Genomic DNA, 26,884 nt, shown 5'->3' with positions numbered 1-26,884 from the left:
TGCAAATGCACAATAATATTGTCTTGTTATTATGTTCGGTATTATCATGTTATAGTATATTATGATATTCCTGATTTATTTTGAATTTTTATAGTGAGTTATGAATTATATATGTGCATTAGAAAATAAAATTTAAAAACCCGTTGCAACGCACGGGCATTTGTACTAGCTACTAATTAACGATTTGATTGATGATCTGAGACGTTAACAGAAGAAGGCAGAAGAGCCCTCCAGTCCAAGCGTCTCCCCTCCCCCTTCCTTCCCATTCACTTCTCCTCGCCGTCGTTCCCCACAGCCGCCGCACTCACCCAGCGCCACCGCCACCGCCACCGCCACCGCCAACGCCGACCGACGCCCCCCTCCTCCAGGTGACGCGCGTCTCTGTCGCCCTCCTTCCCCGCGCCCCCCACCCCGGGAGGGGACGTCGCCGGCTGCCCGCCCGCTGGGGTCTGGGGTTCGAGGTACGACCTAGGGTGCCCTCTTAATCCACCGATTTGTTAAGCTCCTATAGCATCCACGGTTTCTCGGAATCACGAATCCTGGATCCGCCCCCGTCCCCTCGTCCCATGCTTGTTTACCTAGGGTTTACTCAACATACAAATCTGCAATCTCAGTGGACGCTCACCTTTAAATTCCACAAGCTGAGAAACAAACAGCAAGCAAACCATACCTAGTGTAGACTTGCGTAGCGTTTCAGGTGTTCATTGCAGTGCGCAAGTCGGTAGGGCAGCTAGTGATCGTGGTCATTTCTGTGAATGCATCATCTGACACACATCCTTGCTGCTTGTTTGCTTCAGGTTCACACATCCTCTACTGCCAACCCTCGCTCGTAAACAAACAGCAACGAAAGAGTAAATGACATGAACTCTACCACTTGACAGCAGCGGCAATGGACCCTAGGAGAGACGCGGCTCAAAGAGCCACGCCACACGTGCCAGCAACTTCGTCTTCCACCGCTCCTCCTCCCCATGTTCCAGAGTACCATGTTCCACCAACTGCCAAGCCTGTCCTCAACTACTCGATCCAGACCGGGGAAGAGTTTGCCCTTGAGTTCATGAGGGACCGCGCTCTATCCCACAAAAACCTGCTCCCTGGCACGTCCGGAGGAGCCGCAGATCAGAATGCCGCCACCGGTTACATGGACTTGAGAGCGATGCTCGCTGCGTCCCACACGGGGTCAGAAGCTGCTCCCGGCATATTCATGATGACGCCTCTTGAAAACCCACGCCAGAAAGAGTCCGACAGAAAACCTGTTGCTCAAATTCAGAATAGAAGCACGCACACGTCAACCAGGTCAGCTCCACGAGCTTTGTCGGGCGATGGCAGTGGTCGGGGCTATGCTTCTTCGGAAGCTTCAGATACGGCCAGGAGGATCAAGTTCTTATGCAGCTTTGGGGGGAAGATCTTGCCCCGGCCTAGCGATGGAAAGCTCAGGTACGCTGGTGGTGAGACGCGTATAGTTCGGATCAGTAAGGATATCTCCTGGGAGGAGCTCAAGCACAAGACAACCGGCATCTTCAACCAGCCCCATGTCATCAAGTACCAGCTCCCTGGTGAAGACCTTGATGCTCTCATCTCGGTGTCGGGCGACGATGATTTGAGGAACATGATGGATGAATTTGACATGATCGAAAGTGAAGTAGGTGCTTCTCAGAAGCTCCGCGTTTTCCTCTTCTCCTCGCTCGATTTTGATGACATGAACCTTGGTAGTATGGATGCTGATTCCGAGATCCAGTATGTTGTTGCTGTCAATGGGATAGATGTGGGATCTGGGAAGCCTTCAAGCGGACATGGTCTAGCAAGCACATCTGGGAGTATGCTGGCTCAGTTCATTAATCTCAATGCTGATGACGAGCCGTCAAACCCAAACCAAGACAGGTCGGATTTTCATGGACAATCTTTGATGCCTTCTGTCACTATGCCAACACCAACACTGCCGAGTTTATCCAGTGATTATACTGCAAATATGCAATCGTACCAAGGGAGTGAAATGCAGTACACTCAGGGTTCTAGCAACAATTTCTATGGCACTGAAAGACACATCTCTTTGCCTTTATCTGTGCCCTCAGATTATGGAGGCACCTTGCAGTATGCGCCATATTCTGGGATTGCGTCGCTAGCAACTTCTGACCAACGGTCTTATCAGGACGGCTTTATGTCGCAGGGCTCTGGAAATGATGCAAAGCAGGTTTCCAAGAACTCGCTGCATCAGAAAAATGAAGTGGACTACTTTCAAACACTAGAGAATTTGAGTGCTCCTGCTCCTCACAACGATCTGTCTGCTTCAAACAGTATGCAGTTGGAGGTGCCTCCTGCTTCTTCAGCTCAAGAAGGCCGGCCATCTTTTCTTCAACCGAGTGACAGTGGAAAGAGCCTAGAGATTCCTATGGCATCAAGGGCTACATCTGCGGCACATGGTTCAGAGTTCAATGAAGATGACCGCCAGTCCTCTGGTGGTGCTTTTGCATCTGGATGCTCTGATTTTGGGTCTGACATGACTGATCATAGTTTCAAGAATTCACAACCTGGTGCCGGGCGGACCTTCCAGTCTGAACGGATCCCTCGGGAGCATGCTGAATCCCTGAACCGGTTGTCAAAATCTGATGATTCAGGCTCTCAGTTTCTAAAACTCCAGTCCCAGTCTATCACAGAGGCTGCTGATTCTGTTGAAGGAGCTGAAAAAACAAATTCAGGGGCTCCATCATTGAACTTGAATGACCCGCCTAGTGATGATTCCCTAGTACAGTTCGAGAAAAACTTTTCTAAAGCTGTACCACAGCCGAGTCAATTTGGTATAATCATTCCTTCAGAAGAATCAGATGCTAAAATGACATCTGCAAATCCTGTGGTTGAACAGCAACAGGTCAGTGAAAAGACTCCGGCGAAAGGCAATCTGAAAGCGAGTACCACCAATAGGAAGCAGCCTGGAAGTGATGCTGCTATGGCACGCCGTGTTAGTTGGGAGGCTCCCAGGGCTGTGCTCCCGAATGATGGTAAGCATGATCCAGCTGTGCCATCGCCAACCAGCACTACTAGAGCTGTTCCAGATGGTGAATCTGCTGCTGCTAACACGGAGAACAGAGATATTTTTGTTGATATCAATGACCGTTTCCCCCCTGATGTTCTTTCTGATTTCTTTGCAAAGGCTAAAGATGCGCAGTCTTCAACTCCTTTTACCGATCCTATCCTTAGCTTGAACATGCCAAACTATGAGCCTAAGAACTGGTCATTCTTCAGAAATCTTGCAAAAGATGAGTTTCCAAGCAGGAACAATGACCAAGGCCTGGCAAAGATTGACGAAGGGGTTTATACACTCGCAGGAGCAAGTAATGATTCAATCAACATGAAGGGTTTGAATCCAAATTCTGATTTTGAAGCTGAGAAGAAGCCAGAGCCTGTGATCACGGTTGCTGATATCAGCAGCATGGTTCCAGCTTACACCCCGTCATATATTGACCATCGCCCAGTGATGGAGAGGAGTGCTGAAGTATTTCAAGTTGACAATCCATATGCACCTATGGGGGATGATACGAGTCCACCTGTTCCAGAGTTTGAGGTATGCATGTTTAATAAAAGTCCATTGTCACTTTGTCGTCGGGGTGTGCTGTAATATTTATGATTATTTGCTTCGCTTCAGGATCCAAAGTTTGAAGAGGATAGAACTGTCGGACAGGTCATGGATGCTACTCTTCGAGATTCGGATTTTGAACACTTGCAGGTATGATGGTTTTGTTTAGGAACAAACTGTTCACATGTTTTCTCTAGTCAGTAGTATCATTCAAGGCAGCGTGACATTGCTCCTGTTTGTTCATTGTTGTCAGCATGATTTGCTATTATTTTTAGTTAGGGTTTTAGAAAGATCAGTGTTTTCTGACTGCATGGTACCTTGAAACCTCAGTCACGTACATGACCAAGGACATGCTGCCAGCAATGCTCATTTAATTCTGTTGAAAGTGGAAACTTTGAAGCTAAAGGAACTATTTTTAACAGATTATCAAGAATGAAGATCTGGAGGAGCTCAGGGAGCTAGGTTCTGGCACTTTTGGAACTGTGTACCATGGGAAATGGAGAGGAACTGATGTGGCCATTAAGCGCATCAAGAAAAGTTGTTTCACAGGCCGATCTTCTGAGCAAGAAAGACTAGTAAGCGCCTGAACCCCCGTCCAATTTGGACTTAAGCATGCTTAGTTTGCTGTCCGCAGTTGCTGAACATTATCCTTGGATGTCCATGAATCAAGTGATCTCATGTACCACAACTGAAATTTAAGCAGAATTCAAACCTTTGGTAATTATGCTCAAAATATTCTGAATTTTCAGGCACAAGAATTCTGGCGAGAAGCTGAGATTCTGTCAAGGCTCCATCACCCAAATGTGGTAGCATTCTACGGCGTGGTGAAGGATGGGCCAGGCGGCACCCTGGCAACTCTGACCGAGTTCATGGTGAACGGTTCTCTTCGGCACGTCCTTCAGCGGAAGGACAAGTAATCTCTTGCATCTGTCCTTGTTTTTTTTTGGATCTAAAGAATTGTACTAGTAGATAATAGCTAATCGACAATCTCTTGAAAGGTGTCCCGATCTTCGGAAGCGGCTCATCATTGCGATGGACGCGGCGTTTGGGATGGAGTATCTGCACTCGAAGAACATTGTGCATTTCGACCTCAAGTGTGATAACCTGCTGGTTAACCTGAGGGATCATTCACGCCCCATCTGTAAAGTAGGTTTCCAGTTGAATAGCTCTGTTTCTTTCTTGTGTTGCATGGTGGTGAGCAAGTGTGAGTTTTGTTGTTCAGGTTGGCGATTTCGGGTTATCCAAGATCAAGAGGAACACGTTGGTGTCGGGTGGTGTGAGGGGCACGCTGCCGTGGATGGCCCCAGAGCTGCTCAACGGTAGCAGCAGCAAGGTGTCGGAGAAGGTAAATGCTGGTGCCGTGCATGTAAATAAACCCTTGTAGTTTGAAGAGAATGGTGATGGAAGTCTGTTTTTGGATGCAGGTGGATGTGTTCTCGTTCGGCATCGTCATGTGGGAGATCCTGACCGGGGAGGAGCCCTACGCCAACATGCACTACGGCGCAATCATAGGTATATATATATGCACCCACCCTCTAGTGGCTAGTGGCTACTGACTGGCTGGCTGACATTGTTTAAACCAACAAACAAACTGTTTTGATTCGTTGTAGGTGGAATCGTGAACAACACACTGAGGCCGCCGGTGCCTGCAAACTGCGACCCGGAGTGGAGGCGGCTGATGGAGCAGTGCTGGTCGCCGGACCCCGGGCAGCGCCCAGCCTTCACGGAGATTGCCGGACGGCTGAGGTCCATGTCGGCGGTGGCCAACCAGGCTGCCAAGGCAGCCGCGGCCGCTGCCAAGTAGGACGGACGACGAAGGCTCTGATGATCTCTTTGGGCTGCGCTGCGGGCTGGGGCTGGGGATGGGGATGGGGATGGGGCGGCTGTGTTGGGTGACGGCGGTGTATTTATTATTCTTACTTATAGAGTGTAAAAATATTTGTCAAGTGCGTTCAATATATGTGTAAGATATATACTCGCTAATTATAAGAAAAATTATACATGCCCAAGCATTTGTCCATTTGATGATTGGGTTCCATCATGTCATGTGCGCTTAGAGCATCTCTAACTGCATCACTCAAAGCGAACCCCAAATGTATTTGGGGTGTGTCTAACATTTTTTGGTTCCCAGCCGCGAGTCCTAAAGGCCCTTTACATCTGGTGCGGCTCAATACGATGTTTGGCACCCGAGGCCATCCTCTGTGGACCACAGGGACGCGTTGGATACAGCGAGAAGCAAGACAGAAAGTTGCAGCTAGGAGGAGGATTGGGAGGCTGACGATGGCCATGAGAAGGAGGTGGAGGAGGCGGTGTCAAATAAAGAGGCAAGGGCCCGAGGAAGACGGAGGCGCAACTAGCGAGCACCAACAACGACGAATACAACAAAGACTACTCGTCGGAGTGGCACAATTTCCTCCGACGCATCGAAAACAAATTGAAGTGCCCACAATTTTGAACCAGCAGCTGAGCTGACCTGAGCGTGTGCGTCGTGCGTGTGAGTAGAAACGAACGGGGTGTTTGTGTTTGTCTGTCGGCCGTCCCCTTCTTCTTGTTCTTGTCGGCCCAGCCCGGCCCATCCCCGCCCGACCCGCAAGAGAGCAAGAGGGAGCCGGCGGAGACAGCCTGGGGAGGCCTGACCGGAACCGGAAGAGGAGGAAGGCGGCGTCGGGCTTCATCTCCTGCCCGCCGGAATCCCCTCCTCCCCTCCTCCATTGCCATGGCGCGGAGCAACTGGGAGGCCGACAAGATGTGAGTTTCCAATCTCCCCAATCTCCAATTTCTTGTTGGAAATTTGTCGAATCCAATCGACTCCCCATTCGAAATTCAACTCCGCCATGGATGATGCGCACGCAGGCTGGACGTGTACATCTACGACTACCTGGTCAAGCGCAACCTCCACAACTCCGCCAAGGCCTTCATGAACGAGGGCAAGGTCGCCACCGATCCAGTCGGTACTGCCTCTTTCTTTCTTTCTGCTTGTTTTACTTTTCCTCTTTCGACTTTGCTTGCTTCTTTGCACCCCTAATAATAGATAGAGGACACCCTACCCTAGTTTTGCCTGCCGCTGCTAAAATTAAGCAAATCAGTATAGCCAGGAAAATTCAGTTCACCTGCACAGCCGCAGCTAGGGAAATTCTTGTCTCATGATGATGCCTAACGTCTGCCTCTTGTCTCGGGTCATGTGGCGTGCAGCCATCGACGCGCCGGGGGGGTTCCTCTTTGAGTGGTGGTCCATCTTCTGGGACATCTTCGATGCCAGGACCAGGGACAAGCCGCCACAAGGGGCCACCGCCGCTTCTATAGATCTCGTAATGCTCTCTCACTCTATATTCACACCTCACATGTTTTACTTTTATAATCGTCATGTTTCCTAGGTTTTCCCTGTATTGCTGGTTAGCTTACTACTGCTAATCAACACCTTAATGCCCATTTCTCTAGGTCACACACACAAAATAAGTTAGACGCCACGGCTGCTCATTCGCTTCTTATAAAAACCAATTCAATGAACATATCCATGTAGAGAACAGGAATTCAGCTATGCAGAGGCTGGGTGTAATTCTTACCGAAAAAATCTGAAATTCGATAGGGGCAGCACAAATAGCTTGCTTCACCGCAACCGCATAAGAAACCAAGAGCAAGGGGGGGACCTTGAGTTTCCTAAGTCGAGATCAAATACAGGCGAGTGCCCGAGAGCGAGGGATAGCAGAGGTAGAAACATAGCGGATGAGAGCAATTGAGAGGGATTCCTTGCTGGTGGCCATCAGGACCAAATCTGTAGCCGCAGTGCACTCCAGATGAATCGGGAAATTAATCCAAGTGATTGACTGTCTGTTCCCCTTCTAGAGTAATTCGTAGTGTGCTGCATCGGTGAGGATGGGTAAAGAGTAAATGCCCGTGGAACATTATGAGCCTTCAAGCTTGAGTTACCGCATGATAGAAACTTAGAAAGGCACCGTCTTGAATGTCCGGTTACTGCATGATACTAAGCGCTGGATCAGAGGGTAGTAGTGACGTGGACCAGTCAGAAGGCATCCTAATTTCATGTAGTGCACATCAAATTTTGTCACGTGAAGAGAAAAAAAGGTAGTGGGAATCATCTGTTGCTGCATGTGTAAATGAATGACCCTAGAATTGAAATCCGACGGATAAGAATAATTGGGGTGATGTGGATGCAACATGTTTAAATGCATTTTAGTGGGGATGAACTTTATAGATATTATAGATACCTAGACTGTATACAAGCTCATGCTAACTAATCTGTGATAGTACAAAACTGATTGGATGCTACTATGGTAGAGACATATTGACCTTAGAATGGAAAAAAAAGTCCCCAAAATGATGCGTAAAAATATAGAAATGGAATGTTGCATGCATATTGTGCAAACTAAGACTGACCAGTGGGGTGTGACTATCTGTCTAGTTGCACTAGCACTGAAATGGGCAGAGCGTGCCACCATCTTTTTCTATCTGTGAATGCATTATCTGCATTCTGTGCACCCTGTCTAATGGCATGTTAAGCTACACATGTTGTTTACGCTGTATTTACGAAATCCTTGTGGTGCATCAGATGAAGTCAAGGGAACAACAGATGAGAATCCAACTATTACAACAGCAGAACGCCCACCTGCAGAGAAGAGATCCAAATCATCCGTCCGTTAACGGTGCTATGAACAACTCTGATGTATCGGCATTTCTGGTTTCAAAAATGATGGAAGAAAGAACAAGGAATCATGGCCCCATGGACTCAGAGGCATCACAGCAGCTCTTAGAGGCGAATAAGATGGCTCTTCTCAAGTCAGCAGCAGCTAATCAGACTGGGTAGGGTTATTTTTTTATTAGCAATTCATTTTCGTACATGAACCAAACAATTTGTGTGGTGCTGATTAAGCTTCTGTCCATTCAGGCCGCTTCAGGGTAGCTCGGTCAATATGTCAGCTCTGCAGCAGATGCAGGCGAGAAATCAACAAGTTGTAATGCATACTGCCCCTCTATAACTCGTTTCTTTTCACAGTTTCTCTACCTGTTACTGTTTCTTGGTCGTTAATCCTAATATTCTGTTCAACTATTTTCAAGGACATCAAAGGTGATGGTGCTATGCCACAACGAACAATGCCTACAGACCCTTCTGCATTATACGCAGCAGGGATGATGCAACCAAAATCTGGATTAGTTGCTTCTGGTGAGTAATGTCTTGATATCATATAATTACTGATGTTCATTGTGTTTCTTGATGTAGAGAAAATGTTATGCTGTTGGAGATCTACTATGTAGGATACTCTAGTGAAAGTGGGCTCATGAGACTTATTACCTTTTTACCCATTAGTACCTTTTTGGCTGTTTGTGGCCATTATTCTCAGATTCATACTCGACAGTTTCCTACTTTAGATGTGAGCATGTAACTAGTTGTTAACTCTTGTTCATTGCACATTAAACTTAGGGCAAAGAAACTGTAATTAAATTGGCTGAGACTTGTAAGGCAATGACAAACAGAGTTTCAGTAAATTACTAGAAAATTATTATTCTAATTCGTTTTGGTCCACATAGGACTAAATCAAGGAGTTGGGAGTGTACCACTGAAAGGCTGGCCGCTAACAGTGAGTTTGCTGACATCCATTTTCTACGCTTGTTTTACTTTTCTTTTTGAAAGCTTACATATTTTGTTGTTTGCTTAAGGTCCCAGGTATGGATCAACTGCGGTCAAATTTAGGCGCACAGAAGCAGTTGATGCCATCCCCAAACCAATTTCAACTTTTATCACCACAACAGCAATTAATTGCTCAAGCACAAACACAGAATGACCTTGCTAGAATGGGTTCGCCAGCTCCATCTGGTTCCCCAAAGATTCGGGCAGATGAACAGGAATATTTGATTAAGGTCAGTATGTAAAGGTTTCTGAGAAACCTGATATACGAAATGTCCAATATAAACCTGACAATGATATCAAACTATAATTGACTGTACATATATTAGATGAAAATGGCCCAGATGCAGCAGTCAGGTCAACGGATGATGGAATTGCAACAGCAGCAGCAGCATCATCTGCAACAACAACAACAACAGCAACATCAACAACAACAGCAGCAGCAGCAGCAGCAGATGCAACAGGTGTCCTGAATAATTATCTTTAGATGTTTCTTAAGTTTTCTAGCTCCATATATGCAATAGTTAAGCATGTCCATTATTGTTGATGTACAGAATACTAGAAAACGGAAGCCAACTTCTTCTGGGGCTGCTAATAGTACAGGCACAGGAAATACCGTTGGGCCTTCTCCGCCCTCAACTCCATCAACACATACTCCTGGTGGTGGAATACCAGTAGCTAGCAACGCGAACATTGCGCAAAAGAATTCAATGGTTTGCGGCACGGATGGGACCAGTGGATTTGCTTCATCCTCAAATCAGATGGTACTATTATTATATGTACTGCTCTTCTGTTGTTAGTTTTCAGCTGTTAGTAGGTCGTGCTCAAATAATTTCTGTCATCGACAGGACAACTTGGATAGTTTCGTTGATTTTGATGACAATGTTGATTCATTTTTGTCAAATGATGATGGAGACGGGCGAGACATATTTGCTGCAATGAAGAAAGGCCCCTCAGAGCAGGAGTCTCTAAAGAGTAAGTAGTTAAAATCTTTTAAGCTGTGCTGTAAATTTCCTTGGAAAAATAATATAATTAGAAACCATCAATTCTTTTCCAGGTCTTTCTTTGACTGAGGTTGGTAATAATCGCACAAGCAACAACAAGGTTGTTTGCTGTCATTTCTCTACAGACGGGAAGTTACTTGCCAGTGCCGGTCATGAAAAAAAGGTAAGCTGTGTAAACTCACAAGTATATTCGATGGAGATCAACAATTTCTCCTGTAAGTTTCTTGCTTGTTCCAGAGTGTTCAAATAATTAGCAAACAGTTTTTTTTTCTTGCAAGAATATGAGATTTTTGTAAGGACAATTTACCTATATACTGGCGCTAGATTCCATAACTGCACTACGAACTTTAATGTTGAATGTTTCCAGTAAGAAATTTTATTAGTATCATATTTGTTTTTTCCTCTTGGATATACGATATTACCCTTTCATGCACAGTTATTTGCAAAATGATGTTGACATGCAATTTTCTTATTGCTTTGTCTTTCTACGTGACTTGGGATAGAAATTGGGGCATTATAAAGCACTTTATAATTTCTTATATGTGGAAGTTTCTATGATGTTGTAGCTCTTCCTCTGGAATATGGATAATTTTAGCATGGACACCAAAGCAGAAGAGCATACAAACTTTATAACGGACATAAGATTCAGGCCAAATTCAACTCAGTTGGCTACATCATCTTCTGATGGAACTGTTCGATTATGGAACGCTGTTGAAGTAATTTCCTTCTACTCATTTTAATATGTGTTTCTCTTAAGTAATTCTTACTTTTCTGTAGTTGCTACTTAGTTCTGTCCTTCTGCTGCATTTCACTGTCTATTATTGTCGCAAGGATGTAAATTTTGTGCTCTATGGTTATGGCAACGAGACCACTGCAAACTTGAGATACCTCCTATGCATATTAATGATTTATTAGTTTTCAAGGAATTAGGATATGTGCTACTCTGTAACGTAAGATTTCTGAAGAATGCCAGATATATATAGGGGAGGTTTCTAGTGTGATCTTAGCTTCTGTGCTAACTGCTAACATGCAACTTATGGCTTGTCCGGTTATCCCTATGGATGAGATTTAGATGGTTCTAATTCAGTAAGACGAGGAAGCACATGAATAACTTCTCAACCCATGGGCTGGCTATTCATTCATGTGTCTCTTACAAGCTAATAAAAGTATGATGGTGCATCATAATATTTGGTACATCAAATATTGTTCTAAGGCCCATGTAAGATAATACGTGTCAGGACACAAATAGCACTGGATAGTTTGCTTAGATATCTATATGGAAGTGCCAATCTCGTAGATAACTTGCAAGCTCTCATTTGCTGACACGAAAAGGCAGCATCTTTGCCTCTTTTTTTTTTTAATTTCAGCAAGTGCCACATTTCTGAGCTCCTTAGAAAAATGATATCTTAAATGCAAAGCTCCTAACTGAAGATCTAAGACTTGCCCGATGATTCAATGCATGTGGGTAGTTGCGAAATGTGAACTATATTTCTGTAATCTGAAATAATACTGCGACATGACATCATTTCTTAGATATTTTCCTTTATATGCAGTTTTTTCTGATACACATCATTGCTGATTTTCTTACGAAGGGGGTTTCAGCCAGACTGAACTTGAAAACATGTAGGTTTAGTATATGGTTGATTGATCTGCGAATTATTTCTATTCTATATCACAAGAAACCAAACTCTATGCATTCATCCACTAACTGCTTGCACATATGATGGCGTGGCTGTTTTTTTTTTGTGACCATACTTTGCAAATCCATAATTTTTTGGTTTTGCAGCGAACCGGCGCTTTACAGACTTTCCACGGGCACACTTCCCATGTGACTTCGGTAGACTTCCACCCAAAACTAACGGAGGTCCTCTGCTCATGCGATGACAACGGAGAGCTCCGGTTCTGGACGGTCGGTCAGACCGCACCTTCACGTGTCACCAGGGTTTGTCTTGAGGGCCTCAACCTCTGCTTACTTTTGCAGTTTTGCAAATTATCAGTGATATACTTGTTACATGAATAAATATACAGGTCAAACAGGGCGGTACTGGTAGGGTGAGGTTCCAGCCTCGGATGGGGCAGCTCCTTGCGGTGGCTGCTGGGAACACGGTGAACATCATCGATATCGAGAAGGACACGAGTCTGCATTCGCAGCCAAAGGTAAGGAATCGCAGGCAGGATTGGATGCTTGGCCTTTATTTGCAACGGGAGGTGATTTTTATATATTTACTTATGAACCATTGTTTCTGTGTGTAGGTCCACTCGGGCGAGGTGAACTGCATCTGCTGGGATGAGAGCGGCGAGTACCTGGCGTCGGCGAGCCAGGACAGCGTGAAGGTGTGGTCAGCGGCATCAGGCGCGTGCGTTCACGAGCTGCGGTCCCATGGGAACCAGTACCAGTCTTGTATATTCCACCCTCGATACCCGAAGGTGTTGATTGTGGGCGGTTATCAGGTAAACCAATAGCCAGTTCCCTGGGGAAAAAAGCCAGTTTGGCAGTAGAAAGTGGTGATCTGACTAAACTTTTGGTGATTGGATGCAGACGATGGAGCTGTGGAGTCTGTCGGACAACCAGAGGAACGTGGTGGCGGCGCATGAGGGGCTTATCGCGGCGCTGGCGCACTCCCTGTCCACGGGGTTGGTGGCCTCTGCCAGCCACGACAGGTCCGTGAAGGTGTGGAAGTAGATGGAAAGACCGGACCGAGCATTTGTGTTTCTGGGGGTACGTGATGAGAGGTTAGACGCATGTACGTACGATACATAGAGGAGTTAAGAATGTGTAATTAAACTGTGGCGACTGGATCAATCAATTTTAATGGAAGAAACTGTGCTATAGTACTAGTATATATTTAATTAATTGAATGGGAAAGGAAGTTTGAAGAAAGAAGAAGAAGAAGAAGAAGAAGAAGAAGAAGAAGAAGAAGAAGAAGAAATCAGTAAATTTGAATTGGTGCATTCATTTTGGTGCATGTGCAACCGAAACTAGTACTCTAGCAGCACTAGATTTATTATACAAGGAAGTATCATCACGAGTCTGCCGTCTCCGGTGCTGGTGCTGCTGCCGGGCTGACGAAGACGCCGCCACGGAGCCGATGGTGAAGGTGCGGATGCGACCGTGGCCGTGGTAGCAGTGGCGCAGAGTCTGGGGCGGCGACGGCGGAGTCTGAATCCGGGGCGGCGGCGATGGCGGCGGAGGTGGTGGTGGGTTCGTCGATGCTCATGATCCCGATGCCGTTGGACCCTGCACAGGCGCCGGTGCAGGAGAGGTGGCACACGATGCCCCACCCGTTGCAGTTGGCCCGGCACACGTCGTGGCAGTTGGCGCCCGTGCCTTCGCCCAGCAGCGCCGTCGCCGGTGAAACGAGAAGCAGCAGCAGCAACAACGTCGTCGTCGTGGCCGCGCACAGCCTGCTCGTCGCTGCCATTGTTGGTACGTTGTTGCTCAATGTTACGCTAGCTCTATGGACTTCTCCACCCACCTATTTATATAATATATGCATGCGTGCTTTTCTTTATTTGGGAAAGAAACGGGTGAATGAATGAATGAACGGACCAACGCAACGTCCGGACCTTCTCAGAGGAAGCGCTATGGCACGGTTTAATCGTTCCTCTTAAATTTCACGCGTTCCTACACCAATAAACGCGACCAATTAATTATGCACCGTCACCTCATTGAATTAGCAAGCCAAGAGAGAGAAACCGAGTTTCTTTAGGCCTGGTTTTGATATACTAAAATTTTCGTGGAGATGTATGGATAGTATTTTTGGAGTGTTTAATTTCCAGTAGACTGACATGTCATAGTTTTTCGTGGGCCGGGATTGAGGTTGGTTTTGTGTGTTAGCGTATGTAATATGGTACGTGTATATGTACGGAGTAGTACTCCGACTATACACGTACATCTCATGTACTGCCACGTAGGGGGCTTTTCCCTACTCTATATAACACGCAATCGATGACCCGAAAGGGTACACATCGTTACACCAAAACCAACATGGTATCAGAGCGGGTCTCTTCCCTCTAGCTGCCCAAAAACCTTAGCCGCCGCCAGCTCTGCCGCCGCCGCCGCCCCTCGCTGCTGCCGCCGCACCTGTTGCCACCGCCAACAAACACACATGCCGCCGCCGCAGCCATTGTCTGCCGCTGCCGCTACACCAACAAATCTATAAACCTAGCCGCCGCCGCTGCACTTGTTGCTGTCGCCGCCGCCTACACAACACCTCCAAAACCAAAACCTACAAACCCTAGCCGCCGCCGTAGTTTTTTTTGCTGCCGCCGCTGCACACGCAAGACCAACACTACCAACGCCGCTGCTGCGTCTCCGCCGTCGCCGCGTCTCAACCCGATCCAATGGCCACCTCTTCATCGATGTCTGCTACTGCTCTCGCAGCTGCACTCGGAACTCCTCCATCCCAGCCGCTCACACGCGATACGCGCTTGTTTGGAAAGCGCTGGTGATCCCTGCGCTGCGCGGCGCCCGTGTTCTCGACCTCGTCACGGGCAAGGACAAGGCGCCCAGCGAGTTCATCTCCACCGAAGACACCAACAACAAGACAGTCACCGTCGTCAACCCCGACTACGTGGCGTGGATCTCTTGCGATCAGCAAGTTCTGCGCTGGCTTCTTAATGCGCTATCGCCCGATGTGCTCGCTCACGTCGTCGGCCTCAACTCCTCGGCTGCAGTCTGGGCAGCCCTCAACACCCACGTCTCAGGCCAGTCCAAGACTCGCATCCAACAGCTTCGCTCGGCTCTCAATGACACGCGCAAAGGTGATCTGTCCGCTGAAAAATATGTTGCCAAGATGAAGTGCATCGCCGCTGAACTCGCCGCCGTGGGCAAACCTCTTGATGATGATGAGCTCGTCTACTATGTCATGCAGGGCCTCGGAAGTCACTACAACAATCTTCGTACTGCCGTCAATGCCAACCCCAACACTACCCTTGCTGATCTTCTCACTCAAATTCAAGCTTTTGATCGGCAGCACAAGACTGACGAGCCGGGGTTCACCTCCTCTGCAAACGTGGCTCGCAGTGACACCCGTCCACGCAATGATGATCGCCGCCCGCGTCCGGAGGAGCGCCCCCGCTACGACGATCGTCGCCCCCGCCAAGATGATCGGCCTCGCTATGATGATCGGCGGCACCAGGACCGCCCACGCCAGGAGTACCGCGATGATCGCCCACGTTGCTATGATGATGATCGTCGCCGCCGCGATGATGGTGGTCGTCGCCGCGACCGTCGTCCCACGCCCTACGTCAATGCCACCTGCCAGATATGTGACATACATGGGCATCCTGCTCGTGACTGCTGGTGTCACAATGACGATGATCGTTCCAACCGCGCTGATCGTGGTGATCGTGCCGACAAAGGTGCTAATTTTGTTGCTGCTCATGGAGTTGACACCAACTGGTACTATGACACGGGGGCTACTGAACATCTCACTGGTCAGCTGAACAAGCTCACCACCTATCATCCATATCCAGGTGAAGACCGTGTGCGCACCGCAGACGGCACAGGTACGCGTATTAGTCATATTGGTAAATCAGTTTTATGCACTCCTCATAATTCTTTCAGCCTTTGTCAACACCCGGATTTTTAAGTCCAGATGCCTATTATGCCATACATCGCAATACCAGGAATATTGTTTTTGCGAGACATAGTAGATTGATATCACAGAACATCATTCATTGCAACTCATAATTGTCTTACAACAAAGGATCACATGATCCTGTCTTAATACAACATAGGGGATCTAAGGATCCAATACAAAACACACAACGGAAGTAGCGTAGTAGTCCATCTGCTCCACAGGCAACTGTTGACGTCAGGAGTGGTCCTAGTTGTCGTAGACGTCCTGCTGTCCTTCGTCCTGGTACTGGGGCTCATCTTCATAGTCTAGCCATTTGAATAGTCAGGCACACAGCCATGAGTACTTTAAAGTACTCGCAAACTAGTACCAGTGTAAGAATTATCAACTATAGTAAGGGGGTTCTAAGCTCTAGGTTCATTTGCATAAAGCCAGTTTTATTTCATAAGAACTTTAGTAAACCAGACTCTTCATTTGCCTAACTTAACTCAAGTGGGAACATTAGTGTCATTCCCACAACTCAGTTGTGATTCAAAAGTCAAAGTCACATTTCTCTTTCAAGTCACAAGTCACATATCATATTTTGAAAAGTTCTGATGACGGAACAGTATGGCCTTTCCAACTGTCCATGACCGCGGACGCGGCTATTCGAATAGGTTTACACTCTGCAGAGGTCGTACACTTGTGCCACAATAATTGCAATAATCCATCAGGGGTAACTGGCCCTGATTTATCGCACTCAGTGCGTGAACTACCAATCATAACCTTTCATTTACATACCCTCGTATAGGCACCTCTCCCCATGAGCTTGGCCTCCCAGTGAAGACAAACCGTCAGCCTGGGAACTGCACAGGGCTTGGGTAGGACATTCACCTTATTTCACGTCATTTCACTTTCAATGGAGGCAGCCTCGACATAACCCCTATGACGCTTGTTCAGAGGGAACCCATACTAAAATACATAAGTTTCTAGTTAAGCCTTACCCAGATTCAGGTATTGTGGGGGTACTTGAAATTGGAATGGTATCGCATCCGAACCCAACCATCAATTTTTGGTAAAATTCACCATGTCATTCATAAGTCATATTCACCTTCAAAATCTTTCAATAGAATGACTCATCATTCAAAGGTTTTCAAAGTCATTGGTTTTCACAAGTTCCCATCTAGAGTAGTCACTTTTAGTTGTTAGCACTAGCAACTAGTCATGAGGGGTGCTAATTAGCTGGTATTGCTCTAGGCTAAATTGTAGGGATTCGTAGCATAGAAAACAAAAAATTTCCTACCGCGAGAACGCAATCCAAGCCAAGATGCAATCTAGAAGACGGTTGCAACGAGGGGATGAACGAGACTCACCCTTGAAGATTTCCAAAGCCTACAAGATGAGGCTCTTGTTGATGCGGTAGACGATCACTTACGGCTTGCAAAAGCGCGTAGAAGATCTTAACGGTGCCACAATCGGGCAGCACCTCCGTACTCGGTCACACATTCGGTGTTGATGAAGACGACGTCCTTCTCCCCGTTCCAGCGGGCAGCAGAAGTAGTAGCTCCTCCTTGAATCCGGCAACACGACGGCGTGGTGGCGGTGGCGATGGAGATCTCCGGAGGAGCTTTGCTAAGCGTTGCGGGAGAGGGAGAGGAGTGGGGCGGCTAGGGTTTGGGGAGAGGGGGTGGCCGGCCTCCTTGGGGTGCGGCCAAGGTGGTGGTGTTGTGGTGGCCGGCCCCCTCCCCTTGGCCCCTCATTATATAGGTGGAACCCCCAAGTGTTGGACTACAAGTCTTCGAATAAGACCCCAACCCAAAACCTTCCATGTTGTAGGGAAACCTACCTAAGGTGGGACTCCCACCTCAAGTGGGATTCCCACCCTTCCATGAGGGGGGGTGACAAGGTATCAACTTGTCAATGCCTATGGATTGTAGGCTAGGGTTTAGTTGGAAGTAGAGGGCAAGTAGATCTCGAAGGTTTCAGCCGAAAAGTACTCGACGATTATGAAAACTAGGGTTTGTCAACAATGATTCGATGATCTCCTCGTCCCTGGACTCCCCCTTATATAGGAGGCGGAGCCGAGGGATTCGTGTAGTACAAGTTACATAGTCCGGGAAGGTTTCTAACTCATCCCGCAAGATTACAAATGACACTTCCTATTACAACTCTATCTTTCCTTAAATACATCTTGGGCTCCCGAATCTTCTTATTCTTCGGGTAGTGGGCCTTCAGTAAACCCCGGGTACTATCTTCGGCAGGCCCATTTGGGATGCCTATGTCAGTAGCCCCCGAGATTTTGCTTGAATCGTAGAATCAAGGAAAATCTCCGCTGTTTATTTTTATTCGACAACTTCGACTTTTCTATATTTCTTCACATAAAATTCTATATTGTACAGGGATAATGGTAGTTGGGGCTAGTTCATCTGACGGATCAGGTACTAGTTAACTGCTCTCGTGGCAATCCGCAAAAACCTACTTCAAGATCACGTCCCTGGACATGACCTCGGGATACTGGTGTAAACTTTGACAGGCGCCGCTTAAGGTCTTACCATTCTGTCAAGTCCCAGTAAAATTTATCGGGTACCTAACGCGTCCGTTAGGATTTTTCTTCGTATCTGTTGATACGGATAAAAGTAGCAGAGCGCAGTCTTCGGCGATGCCACGCCCAGCAGAACGGATTCTGGGGTCTTACCTTCGCAAATTTGCGGCATTCAGAAATTGATCGCAACTTTGGCGTTCTGAGAATATATTGTCGAGTGCTTTTCCGGCTGTTGGAATGGCACATTTTATCGAGTCAAAGATGACTTATATTGCTCTCCCGATGGGAGTATATGTAGAGTTAGTTATAACTCGAAATATACTCTTTTGCTCTTCTATCTTTCTTTTTTCTCTTTCTTTCTTTCTTTTATAATTTCATCGGGCACGCGAACAGCGTTCCCGATGGGAGTAGCCCCCGAGGCTACAGCCAAGGACTTGTTCTTGGTTGTAGGCTCCACGCCTCATGCCGCTATATTCTCCTTTTATCTCCCGAAGTTTTTCAATTTCTCGGGTGCGCGAACAGCGCTCCCGATGGGAGTAGCCCCCGAGGCTATGAACAAATATTTGTATTTGGTCATAGGCTCATGCCACTTCTATTTTGTCTTTCTAAATCTTTTCTTTTTTCCAAAGTAGCCCCCGAGCATTTGATCAGAAACTTGTATTTGATCAAAAGCTCAATCATTATTTTTCCGTGTCGCCTTTTATGAAACTGTTGAGTCGAATTTTTCCTTCTGTCAAGATGACGTTGTTGCTGACGATAGCCACGATTGCCTGTCAAAAATTTGCGACAAGCCTTTTCTCGCCGCCATGCGGGCCCAATTAATCCACTATCTTGACACGTCGTGCAAGTGGGGGACACACGTCCTCCGCTTTTTCTGGCACGCACACCGTAACTTCCGCGACGTTGAATTACTTATTTACCCTTGATGCTACGTGGCTATCACCTGTCACACATTTTCCTTATCCAACGGTTCGTCGTTTCATCGCACCCCTATATAAATTCATCTTCTTCCTCCTTGGACACTTCCGCCCGCGCCGTCTTCCTTCTCTCATCTGCAAATCTCCCCTTGCAATCCACAACCTCCTGAGCTCCTCACCTCCAAACTGCGAATCCTGCACCATTGTTGATGCCACCTCGCCGATTGACCAGGCACAGCACGCCGGAATCCTCCATGGCCGCCGTGGATCTCGGAACGGCGGAGTGGGAAAGATCCAAAATTTCCACTCAAGACGTCAACATGCTGAAAATGCTGGGGATCAGCAGGAAACCCCAGGCATTGCGCTTCCCCAGCGAGGAGAGCTACCCAACCCCTCCAATGGGGTACCGGGTAAGTTTTGTCGATCACCTCATCCGCGGTCTTTCCGCCCCCATTCATCCTTTTCTCCGTGGACTGCTCTTTGTCTATGGTTTGCAACTCCACCACCTCACGCCGAACTCAATCCTCCACATTTCCATTTTCATCACTTTGTGCGAGGCCTTCCTTGGCGTCCAGCCTAACTGGGCGCTATGGAAGCGCATTTTCTTCTGCCGCCGCAATGGCTTGCCCAATGTCGCCTATAATATAGGCGGCGTTGTAATTTCTGTTCGACCCACTGTCGACTACTTCGACGTCAAGCTTCCTGACTCAGTTCAAGGATGGCGCAAGAAGTGGTTGTACATTCAGGAGGAGAACCACGGATGTGCGGAAGACAACATCCCTCCTTTTGATGGCGCCGAAAAAATCTTTCGCCGCCGCTCATGGGATGCGGAAGCCACCGAAGAAGAAAGGGCGTCGACAGAAACCTTGATGGCTCGTATCCACGAGTTACAAAATACTCGCGGCAAGGAGTTATCGGGTATCCAAATCACTGCATACTTTCTTAGGGCCAGGGTGCAGCCGCTTCAGGCTCGCAAGCATCCTCTCTGGAAATATGCCGGCGACAAGGACGTAGATCGGCTGTCGGTGAATTTGGAGGTCAAGGACTTAGAAAGACTTGTCCGAAAAATTTCATCTCTCAACAAAAAAGATGCTGTCCCTTCTTCTTGTCGAGTGACGCCATTCAGCACCGCCAATCCACTTCCCGAGGTACTCTTTGTCTAATTGTCTTGTTGTTGCTTTGCTATCTTTTTTGTAACTTTATTTCTGATACTGCTCCCTGTTTTGTTTTGCACAGAATCATCCAGACCTTGTCTCGCTTCCTCCTCTCCCTGAAGGTGGAGAAGTCGAAGAAAGGGCCATTGTCACTGATGACAATCAGGAAGCTCCATCTTTTGTGAATGAACCCGTGGATTCTCGAAAATCTGCGGGTTCTTCCGAAGGTACTGCGTCGGCACAATCTCCTCCTCCCGCTGTCTCCCCGAAAGGCAAAAGGAAAAGGAATGATGTCGAAGATTCCGGCACTTCTAAAGCCGAAGAAGTTGATCCTTCTCATCAGAAGGCAGCTTATGATCCTTATCTTGAATCCCTCGTCAGCTCGTAAGTCATTTTTATTTCTCCTTATTTCTGTACTCGAAATGTTTATCTTGTCTTGCTTTTTATGCTGTCGATTTTTAATCACAGTGATGACGAGGAAGAAGTACCAACTGTTGACGTGGCTGCTCGGACGAGCACGTCACATACGTTACTTGCCTCGGACACGCTAGTTGAAGGAGAAGAATCCTCGCCTCCTCAACGAAACATCGTCACCACTACTCCACCATCAAGCCCCCTTGCTCCTTCACCAAAAAGGACAAGGATTGAAACGATTATTGAGCCTCCCCCTCAATTGGGCAGCTCTTCTACGCTGCTCTTGGATGATGTAAGTTTTTTTTTATTTTCTTGCCGATATCTATATTTCCTCTATTTTGCTTTTTCACGCCTTCACTCTGTTTTCATACCGATATTTCTCTTTCTTTGTTCTTCTTTGACAGCCCATGATCAAAGAGCTTATCCGCATCGGATCCCAATTCATTGGGTACCGTGAGTATGCCAACAGAGCTGAAGGTGATAGCTTTTTTGCTGTCGTTGTTTTTGACTTCTTGCTCCTGTCATTTATCGCAACTTTTTTGACCTTTCCCTTTTTTTTTCCTTTTTTTTCCGACAGAGAAACTTGCAGAGGCCAACAAGCGTGCCGACGCACTTGCTCAGAAACTAGAGCAAAATGAAGTGGCCCGCAAGAAAGCCGAACTTGTTGCTAGCGAAGCCAAAGCAGAGGCTGATGAAGCCAAAGCAAAAGCTGCTAGTGTCGAGGAACTGCAGAAGAAACTTGGAGATGCTGAAACTGCTTTAAACGAGCACAAAGCCGCACAGGCTGCTCGTGAGCAGGGGATTCTCAAGCGCCTGAAATCGCAAAGTCGACGCACTCAAGGTAATATTATCGATCCCTTCTATTTTTTAGTGGACTTGCTGTTTCTTGTTTTTTGATCAACGTTTATTTCCTGTGGCAGGCCAAACAAACCAAGAGTTTGATCTGGAGAATCCCGACAATGATCCTCTCCTTGACGCACTTTCTTATCTGGAGCTTCATGGATCCGAAATTCGTGAAGGCGTGGCAAATGCTAGTGCAGGACTGTCGACGCTGTTCCCCTACTTCTTCCCAAAGAAAGAGGAGCCCTCGACTTTCCTTGCCCTTGCCCAGAGCTTCAATTCATCAGAGGACCTTGGACTGAAGATGCGCCAGGAGAACATGAAGATTGCTGTCGAGAGCACTGTTGCCCTGGTTGCTGACAGCCAACAAATTGTTGATTGGATGAAGGTTGGCGACACCGATCAGATAGAGCAGTCAAGATGGAGGTCGTTGATTAAGGCAGCCAAGCCCAACACGAAGAAAATCTTGGCCTATCTCGGGATCAAACCAGCTTCAACTCCTAGCTCATCAAGGCCGGAGGTCTAGTTGCATGCCTCTTTGTTTTTTCTTTCTCTGTTTCTTTTGCTCTTGTCGCCAATTTAGGTGTGGCGACAATTATCCTGGTAGTCCTTTAGGGGAAACTTCTTTTGTAATGCCTATGTAAAAATTTCTAGAAATTGATGAAATTTCCTCTGGCACTATCATTGATCCTGGCGCTTTCTTTTCCAGTTAATATTTGACAACTATTCGACCAATCCTTGCTCTGTCGATGCTTCTCCTGCTTCGTCATTCTCGAAGAAAATGCTAATCAATGATAACCCCCTCGAAGGTTCTTCAAGCAAACATTCGTCAGAAGATTTGGAAGAACTTCGACAACAACTTCAATCCATGAAGAAACAAACTCTTGCGATGATGGAACAATCTCGAAAAGCATCCGAGCAAGAAAAACTTGCTCTCCAACAAGCCAAAGAGGCTACGGCTGCCAAGGATACTGCTGTATTGGAAGCAAAAGGAGCCACTACCCGAGAAAATAGCATGCTCGAGCTAATGTTGGAGGCTAGCACTGATATGTTAGGTATGTTTTTCCAACCTCACAATGCCTCCTCCTTATTTTACTGTGCCCCCCTTCAAATTTTTTGCCTTGTCGCTTTAATAGGCTCAGTTCTTGATGCTGCCGCCGAAGATCGAAGAGTAATCGAGAGAACAAATCTTCTCGTCAATCTTTCCCTTAACCATGGCTGTTTATTCTGGGCCTCCCCTGAACGAACCCAGCAAATTGTCAGGTTTCAAGATCGTGTTGCCAAGTGCGCGAATTTCTCAATTTTTGCACGACAACATTAACCCTTGTTTACAAAACTTTGTTTCCTCGGAATGAAATTCCAAAGACTTTTCCTGAATTGCTGGAGGTTTTCAGAGATGCTCCACGCATTCATAATTTTGTGCGAGCTCAGTTGACTGCTGGAGCAAGGTTCGCCATGATTATGATAAATATTTGCCATCCAAAATTAGACCTGACGAAGATTGTTGCTGATTGCCTGGCCAAGAAATCACGGCGAAAAAATGATATTGACTCGATCAATGAGATGGTAACTCCTGTAGCTGAGTCGATGATAGATGAACTCCTTCGGATGGACTCAGAATTCTTCATCAAGGGGTCCTATGCTGAGCATAAGACAACCAGAGGCTTGTCCATAGATAGTATTCTAGGTTTCGACTAATTTGTACTATATTGAACAACATTATGTCTGTATCTTTTTTTGATTTCCGAAGAAATTTGTTGTATATTGTAAACTACTCTGTATTGTTGGAGCCCCCGAGCCTTCTGGCTAGAGTTGTACTGTTTTTTCCATCTCGAAGATTTTTCCTCCTGTCATAATAAGATATCTCTGTTTTTTCATTGATGGGTTGAAAGCCCCCGAGTGTCGTGGTGTCAAAGTTCTATATTTTTGTTGCGAGGTTCTTGGACCAAAGCAATAAGTTTTTGGCGCGTACACTATATTTATAATTTTATTAGCTTCCGATATTTGGCGAGGTATTTAGTGTACCAAGGCGAAATATTTTGGTAAGTCTAATATATCTATATTGTATGTATTTTGAAAACTTGAAGGCATTGAGCCCCCGAGCGTGTCGAAGAATAAGAAATATATCTCCACTATCTTTATTATATTGCAGCACCGCGAGCCCGCCTCATTAAAAACCTTTCCGGCCCCACTCGGTGCCCCGAAAAGGAAAAGAGTGCGTCTGAAAACTCGCGGGCGTTTCAGTACATTGTATTTTTACAGAAGAGGACTATATTTCGACTCTAGGCGTAGAACCGCCTGAGCTGTGCTACGTTCCAGGGGTTTTTCTCGGGAACCCCCGTCTTCTTGTCCTTGATCCTGTATGCGCCTCCGTCGATGACTTCTGTGACAACGTAAGGTCCCAACCATGGCGACTCGAGTTTTTCAGTGCGCTCTTGATTGAGTCGCAGAACTAAGTCTCCGACTTGAAAAGATCTTGGTCTCAAACGTCGACTGTGGTAATTTTTCAGGTCCTGCTGATATTTGGTTACCCTTGATAATACTTCGTCTCGAGCTTCGTCGAGTGCGTCGACGTCGTCTTCCAATGCCTTCCTGGAAGCTTCTTCATTATACTCTGTGACTCTAGGGGAGTCGTGCTCTATTTCTATTGGCAGTACTGCCTCTGCTCCATGAACAAGGAAAAACGGGGTCTCCTGTGTCGCTGTATTTGGTGTTGTTCGGATGCTCCATAACACACTTGGTAGTTCTTCTGGCCAGGTATGTCGAGCTTTTTCCAGTGGTCCTAATAGGCGTTTCTTGATGCCATTGCAGATGATGCCATTGGCTTTCTCGACTTGACCATTGGTTTGAGGATGTGCAACTGACGCGAAGTGCAATTTGATGCCTACCTCTGCACAGTACGCCTTGAACTCTTTTGACGTAAAGTTGCTGCCATTGTCTGTAACGATGCCATGAGGTACTCCAAATCGAAAAACGATGTCCTTCACGAATTTTATTGCTGATGCTGCATCTGGTGAATTTATCGGCTTTGCTTCTATCCACTTGGTGAATTTGTCGACAGCAACCAGCAAGTACTCATATCCTCCTGGCGAAGCTTTATGCAATTTGCCCACCATATCAAGTCCCCATTGGGCAAAAGGCCACGACAATGGTATTGGTGTTAGCTCTGCTGCTGGAGAGTGAGGTTTTGCGGCAAACCTTTGACACGCGTCACAAGTTCTTACTATTTCCTTGGCGTCCTCGATTGCTGTCAACCAGTAGAATCCTGCCCAAAAAACCTTGGCTGCAATAGCTCGACTACTTGCGTGGTGGCCACATACTCCTTCATGTACATTTTTCAGAATTATTCTTCCTTCTTCGGGTGTGACACACCTTTGCAGGACGCCTGAAATACTTCGCTTGTACAGTTCCCCTTTGATCACCGTGAAAGCTTTGGATCGTCGAATCACTCGCCTTGCCTCAACTGGATCATCGGGTATTTCTTTCCTGAGGATGTATGATATATATGCTTGCATCCAAGGAATTTGTACCATCATCACGAGCTCTTGGTCCTCTTCATCCTCCGTGGTTTCTTTGAGGGATGTCGAAGTTTTCTCTTCTTTTGCTTTTTTCTGCACCTTTTTTGGCTTCGTGGATCTCTCCACTATTTCTTCCCAAAATACTCCTGGCGGGATTGGGAGGCATTGCGACCCGATGTTTGCGAGAACGTCGGCTTCATCATTGCTCAATCGGCTAATGTGATTTACCTCGCATCCATCAAACAGCTTCTCGAGCTCATTGTATACCTCCTTGTATGCCATCATGCTATCATTGACGGCGTCACATCGGTTCATAACTTGCTGAGCCACCAACTGTGAGTCGCCAAAGATTTTTAGTCGAGTTGCACCGCAAGCTTTCGCCATCTTCATCCCATGTATGAGGGCTTCATATTCTGCTTCATTGTTAGATGCGTTAGGGAACGTCATCCGAAGGACGTACTTCAACTTGTCGCCTTCAGGTGATATAAGTATTACTCCTGCGCCAGCTCCTTCTACTCTCTTGGATCCATCGAAGTTCATGGTCCAGGTTCTCGACAAATCTGGAGGTCCCGTGTTTTGTAGCTCCATCCACTCGGCAATGAAATCTGGCAGAACTTGCGACTTGATTGCCTTTCTTTTTTCATACGTGATGTCCCGAGGGGAAAGTTCTATTCCCCAAAGGGAGACACGCCCTGTAGCTTCTGGATTGTTCAGTATATTTGAGAGAGGTGCTTCGTTGACTACTATTATCGGGTGTGCCGAAAAATAGTGGCGCAACTTCCTTGCCGTTGCAATTACTCCATATGCTAGTTTTTGGTACTGCGGGTACCGCTGTTTGGAAGGCGACAGAACTTCGCTGATGAAATATATTGGCCTTTGCACTCCATGGAGTTTTCCTTCTTCTTCTCTTTCGACAACTAGCACCGTGCTCACCACTTGGGGCGTGGCTGCAATATACAGCAGGAGAGGTTCCTTTTCCTTCGGCGCAACCAAAATTGGTGGTGTCGAGATTGTGCGCTTCAAATCCTCAAAAGCTCTGTCGGCCTCTTCGTTCCACTGGAATTTGTCTCCTTGCTTTATTAGAGCGTAAAATGGCAACGCTTTTTCTCCCAGTCTGGCGACGAATCTGCTCAAAGCTGCGACTCGCCCAGTTAGCTGCTGTATTTCTTTCAACTTCGTTGGCTTCCTCATTGTTACGATAGCTTGTATTTTATTGGGATTTGCTTCAATCCCTCTTGCTGAAACTAGGAACCCCAGAAGTTCTCCTGCTGGGACGCCAAAAGAACACTTTGTCGGGTTTAGTTTAAGGCAGAACTTGTCAAGGTTGTCAAAGGTTTCTTTGAGATCCTCGATCAGCGTTGCCCCCCTTTTTTGATGTTATGACAACATCGTCGATGTATACTTGCACGTTTTTGCCAATCTGTGTCGCCAAACACTTCTGCATCATCCTCTGATATGTTGCTCCCGCATTTTTTAGACCAAAGGGCATTGTTCTGTAGCAAAACACGCCGTAAGATGTAATAAACGCTGTCTTTACTTCATCTTCTTCTTTCAATCTGATCTGGTTATAACCAGAATATGCGTCCAGGAAGGAAAGACGTTCACATCCAGCCGTGGAGTCGATAATTTGATCGATCCTCGGGAGGGGAAAGTGATCCTTTGGACAATGTTTATTGAGACACGTAAAGTCGACGCACATGCGAAGGACCTTAGTGTTTTTCTTCG

At 46.8% G+C, this 26,884-nt stretch overlaps 2 protein-coding genes across 4 annotated transcripts; both read left to right on the top strand.

Annotated features, from left to right (window-relative positions):
- Nucleotides 1-204: 204 nt before the first annotated feature.
- LOC127319669 (uncharacterized) lies at nt 205-5,609 on the top strand. Its single transcript, XM_051349637.2, has 9 exons — nt 205-461; nt 798-3,556; nt 3,638-3,718; nt 3,991-4,143; nt 4,318-4,481; nt 4,567-4,714; nt 4,791-4,913; nt 4,993-5,080; nt 5,179-5,609. The coding sequence occupies exons 2-9, from the start codon at nt 890-892 to the stop codon at nt 5,370-5,372; spliced, it is 3,618 nt and encodes a 1,205-aa protein (XP_051205597.1). The 5' UTR covers nt 205-461; nt 798-889; the 3' UTR covers nt 5,373-5,609.
- Nucleotides 5,610-5,971: 362 nt separating this feature from the next.
- Nucleotides 5,972-13,054, top strand: LOC127319685 (transcriptional corepressor LEUNIG_HOMOLOG). 3 transcript variants are annotated; one of them, XM_051349653.2, is made up of 17 exons: nt 5,972-6,316; nt 6,422-6,519; nt 6,761-6,876; nt 8,136-8,386; nt 8,472-8,535; nt 8,642-8,747; nt 9,113-9,162; nt 9,242-9,442; nt 9,539-9,673; nt 9,764-9,973; nt 10,058-10,184; nt 10,267-10,376; nt 10,780-10,929; nt 12,000-12,155; nt 12,242-12,370; nt 12,467-12,664; nt 12,753-13,054. In XM_051349653.2, exons 1-17 carry the CDS (start codon nt 6,285-6,287, stop codon nt 12,894-12,896), a joined length of 2,277 nt encoding a protein of 758 aa, XP_051205613.1. In that variant the 5' UTR covers nt 5,972-6,284; the 3' UTR covers nt 12,897-13,054. The 3 variants fall into 3 exon arrangements, with proteins under 3 accessions (XP_051205613.1, XP_051205612.1, XP_051205614.1); XM_051349652.2 differs by having other exon boundaries at nt 5,975-6,316; nt 8,472-8,538; XM_051349654.1 differs by lacking the exons at nt 5,972-6,316; nt 6,761-6,876 and having other exon boundaries at nt 8,472-8,538.
- The last annotated feature ends 13,830 nt before the right edge of the window (nt 13,055-26,884 follow it).

This window comes from Lolium perenne, chromosome 4 (genome assembly GCF_019359855.2).
Source record: "Lolium perenne isolate Kyuss_39 chromosome 4, Kyuss_2.0, whole genome shotgun sequence".
NCBI classification, from domain to species: Eukaryota; Viridiplantae; Streptophyta; class Magnoliopsida; order Poales; family Poaceae; genus Lolium; species Lolium perenne.
This window is presented reverse-complemented; position numbering and strand designations above follow the sequence as displayed.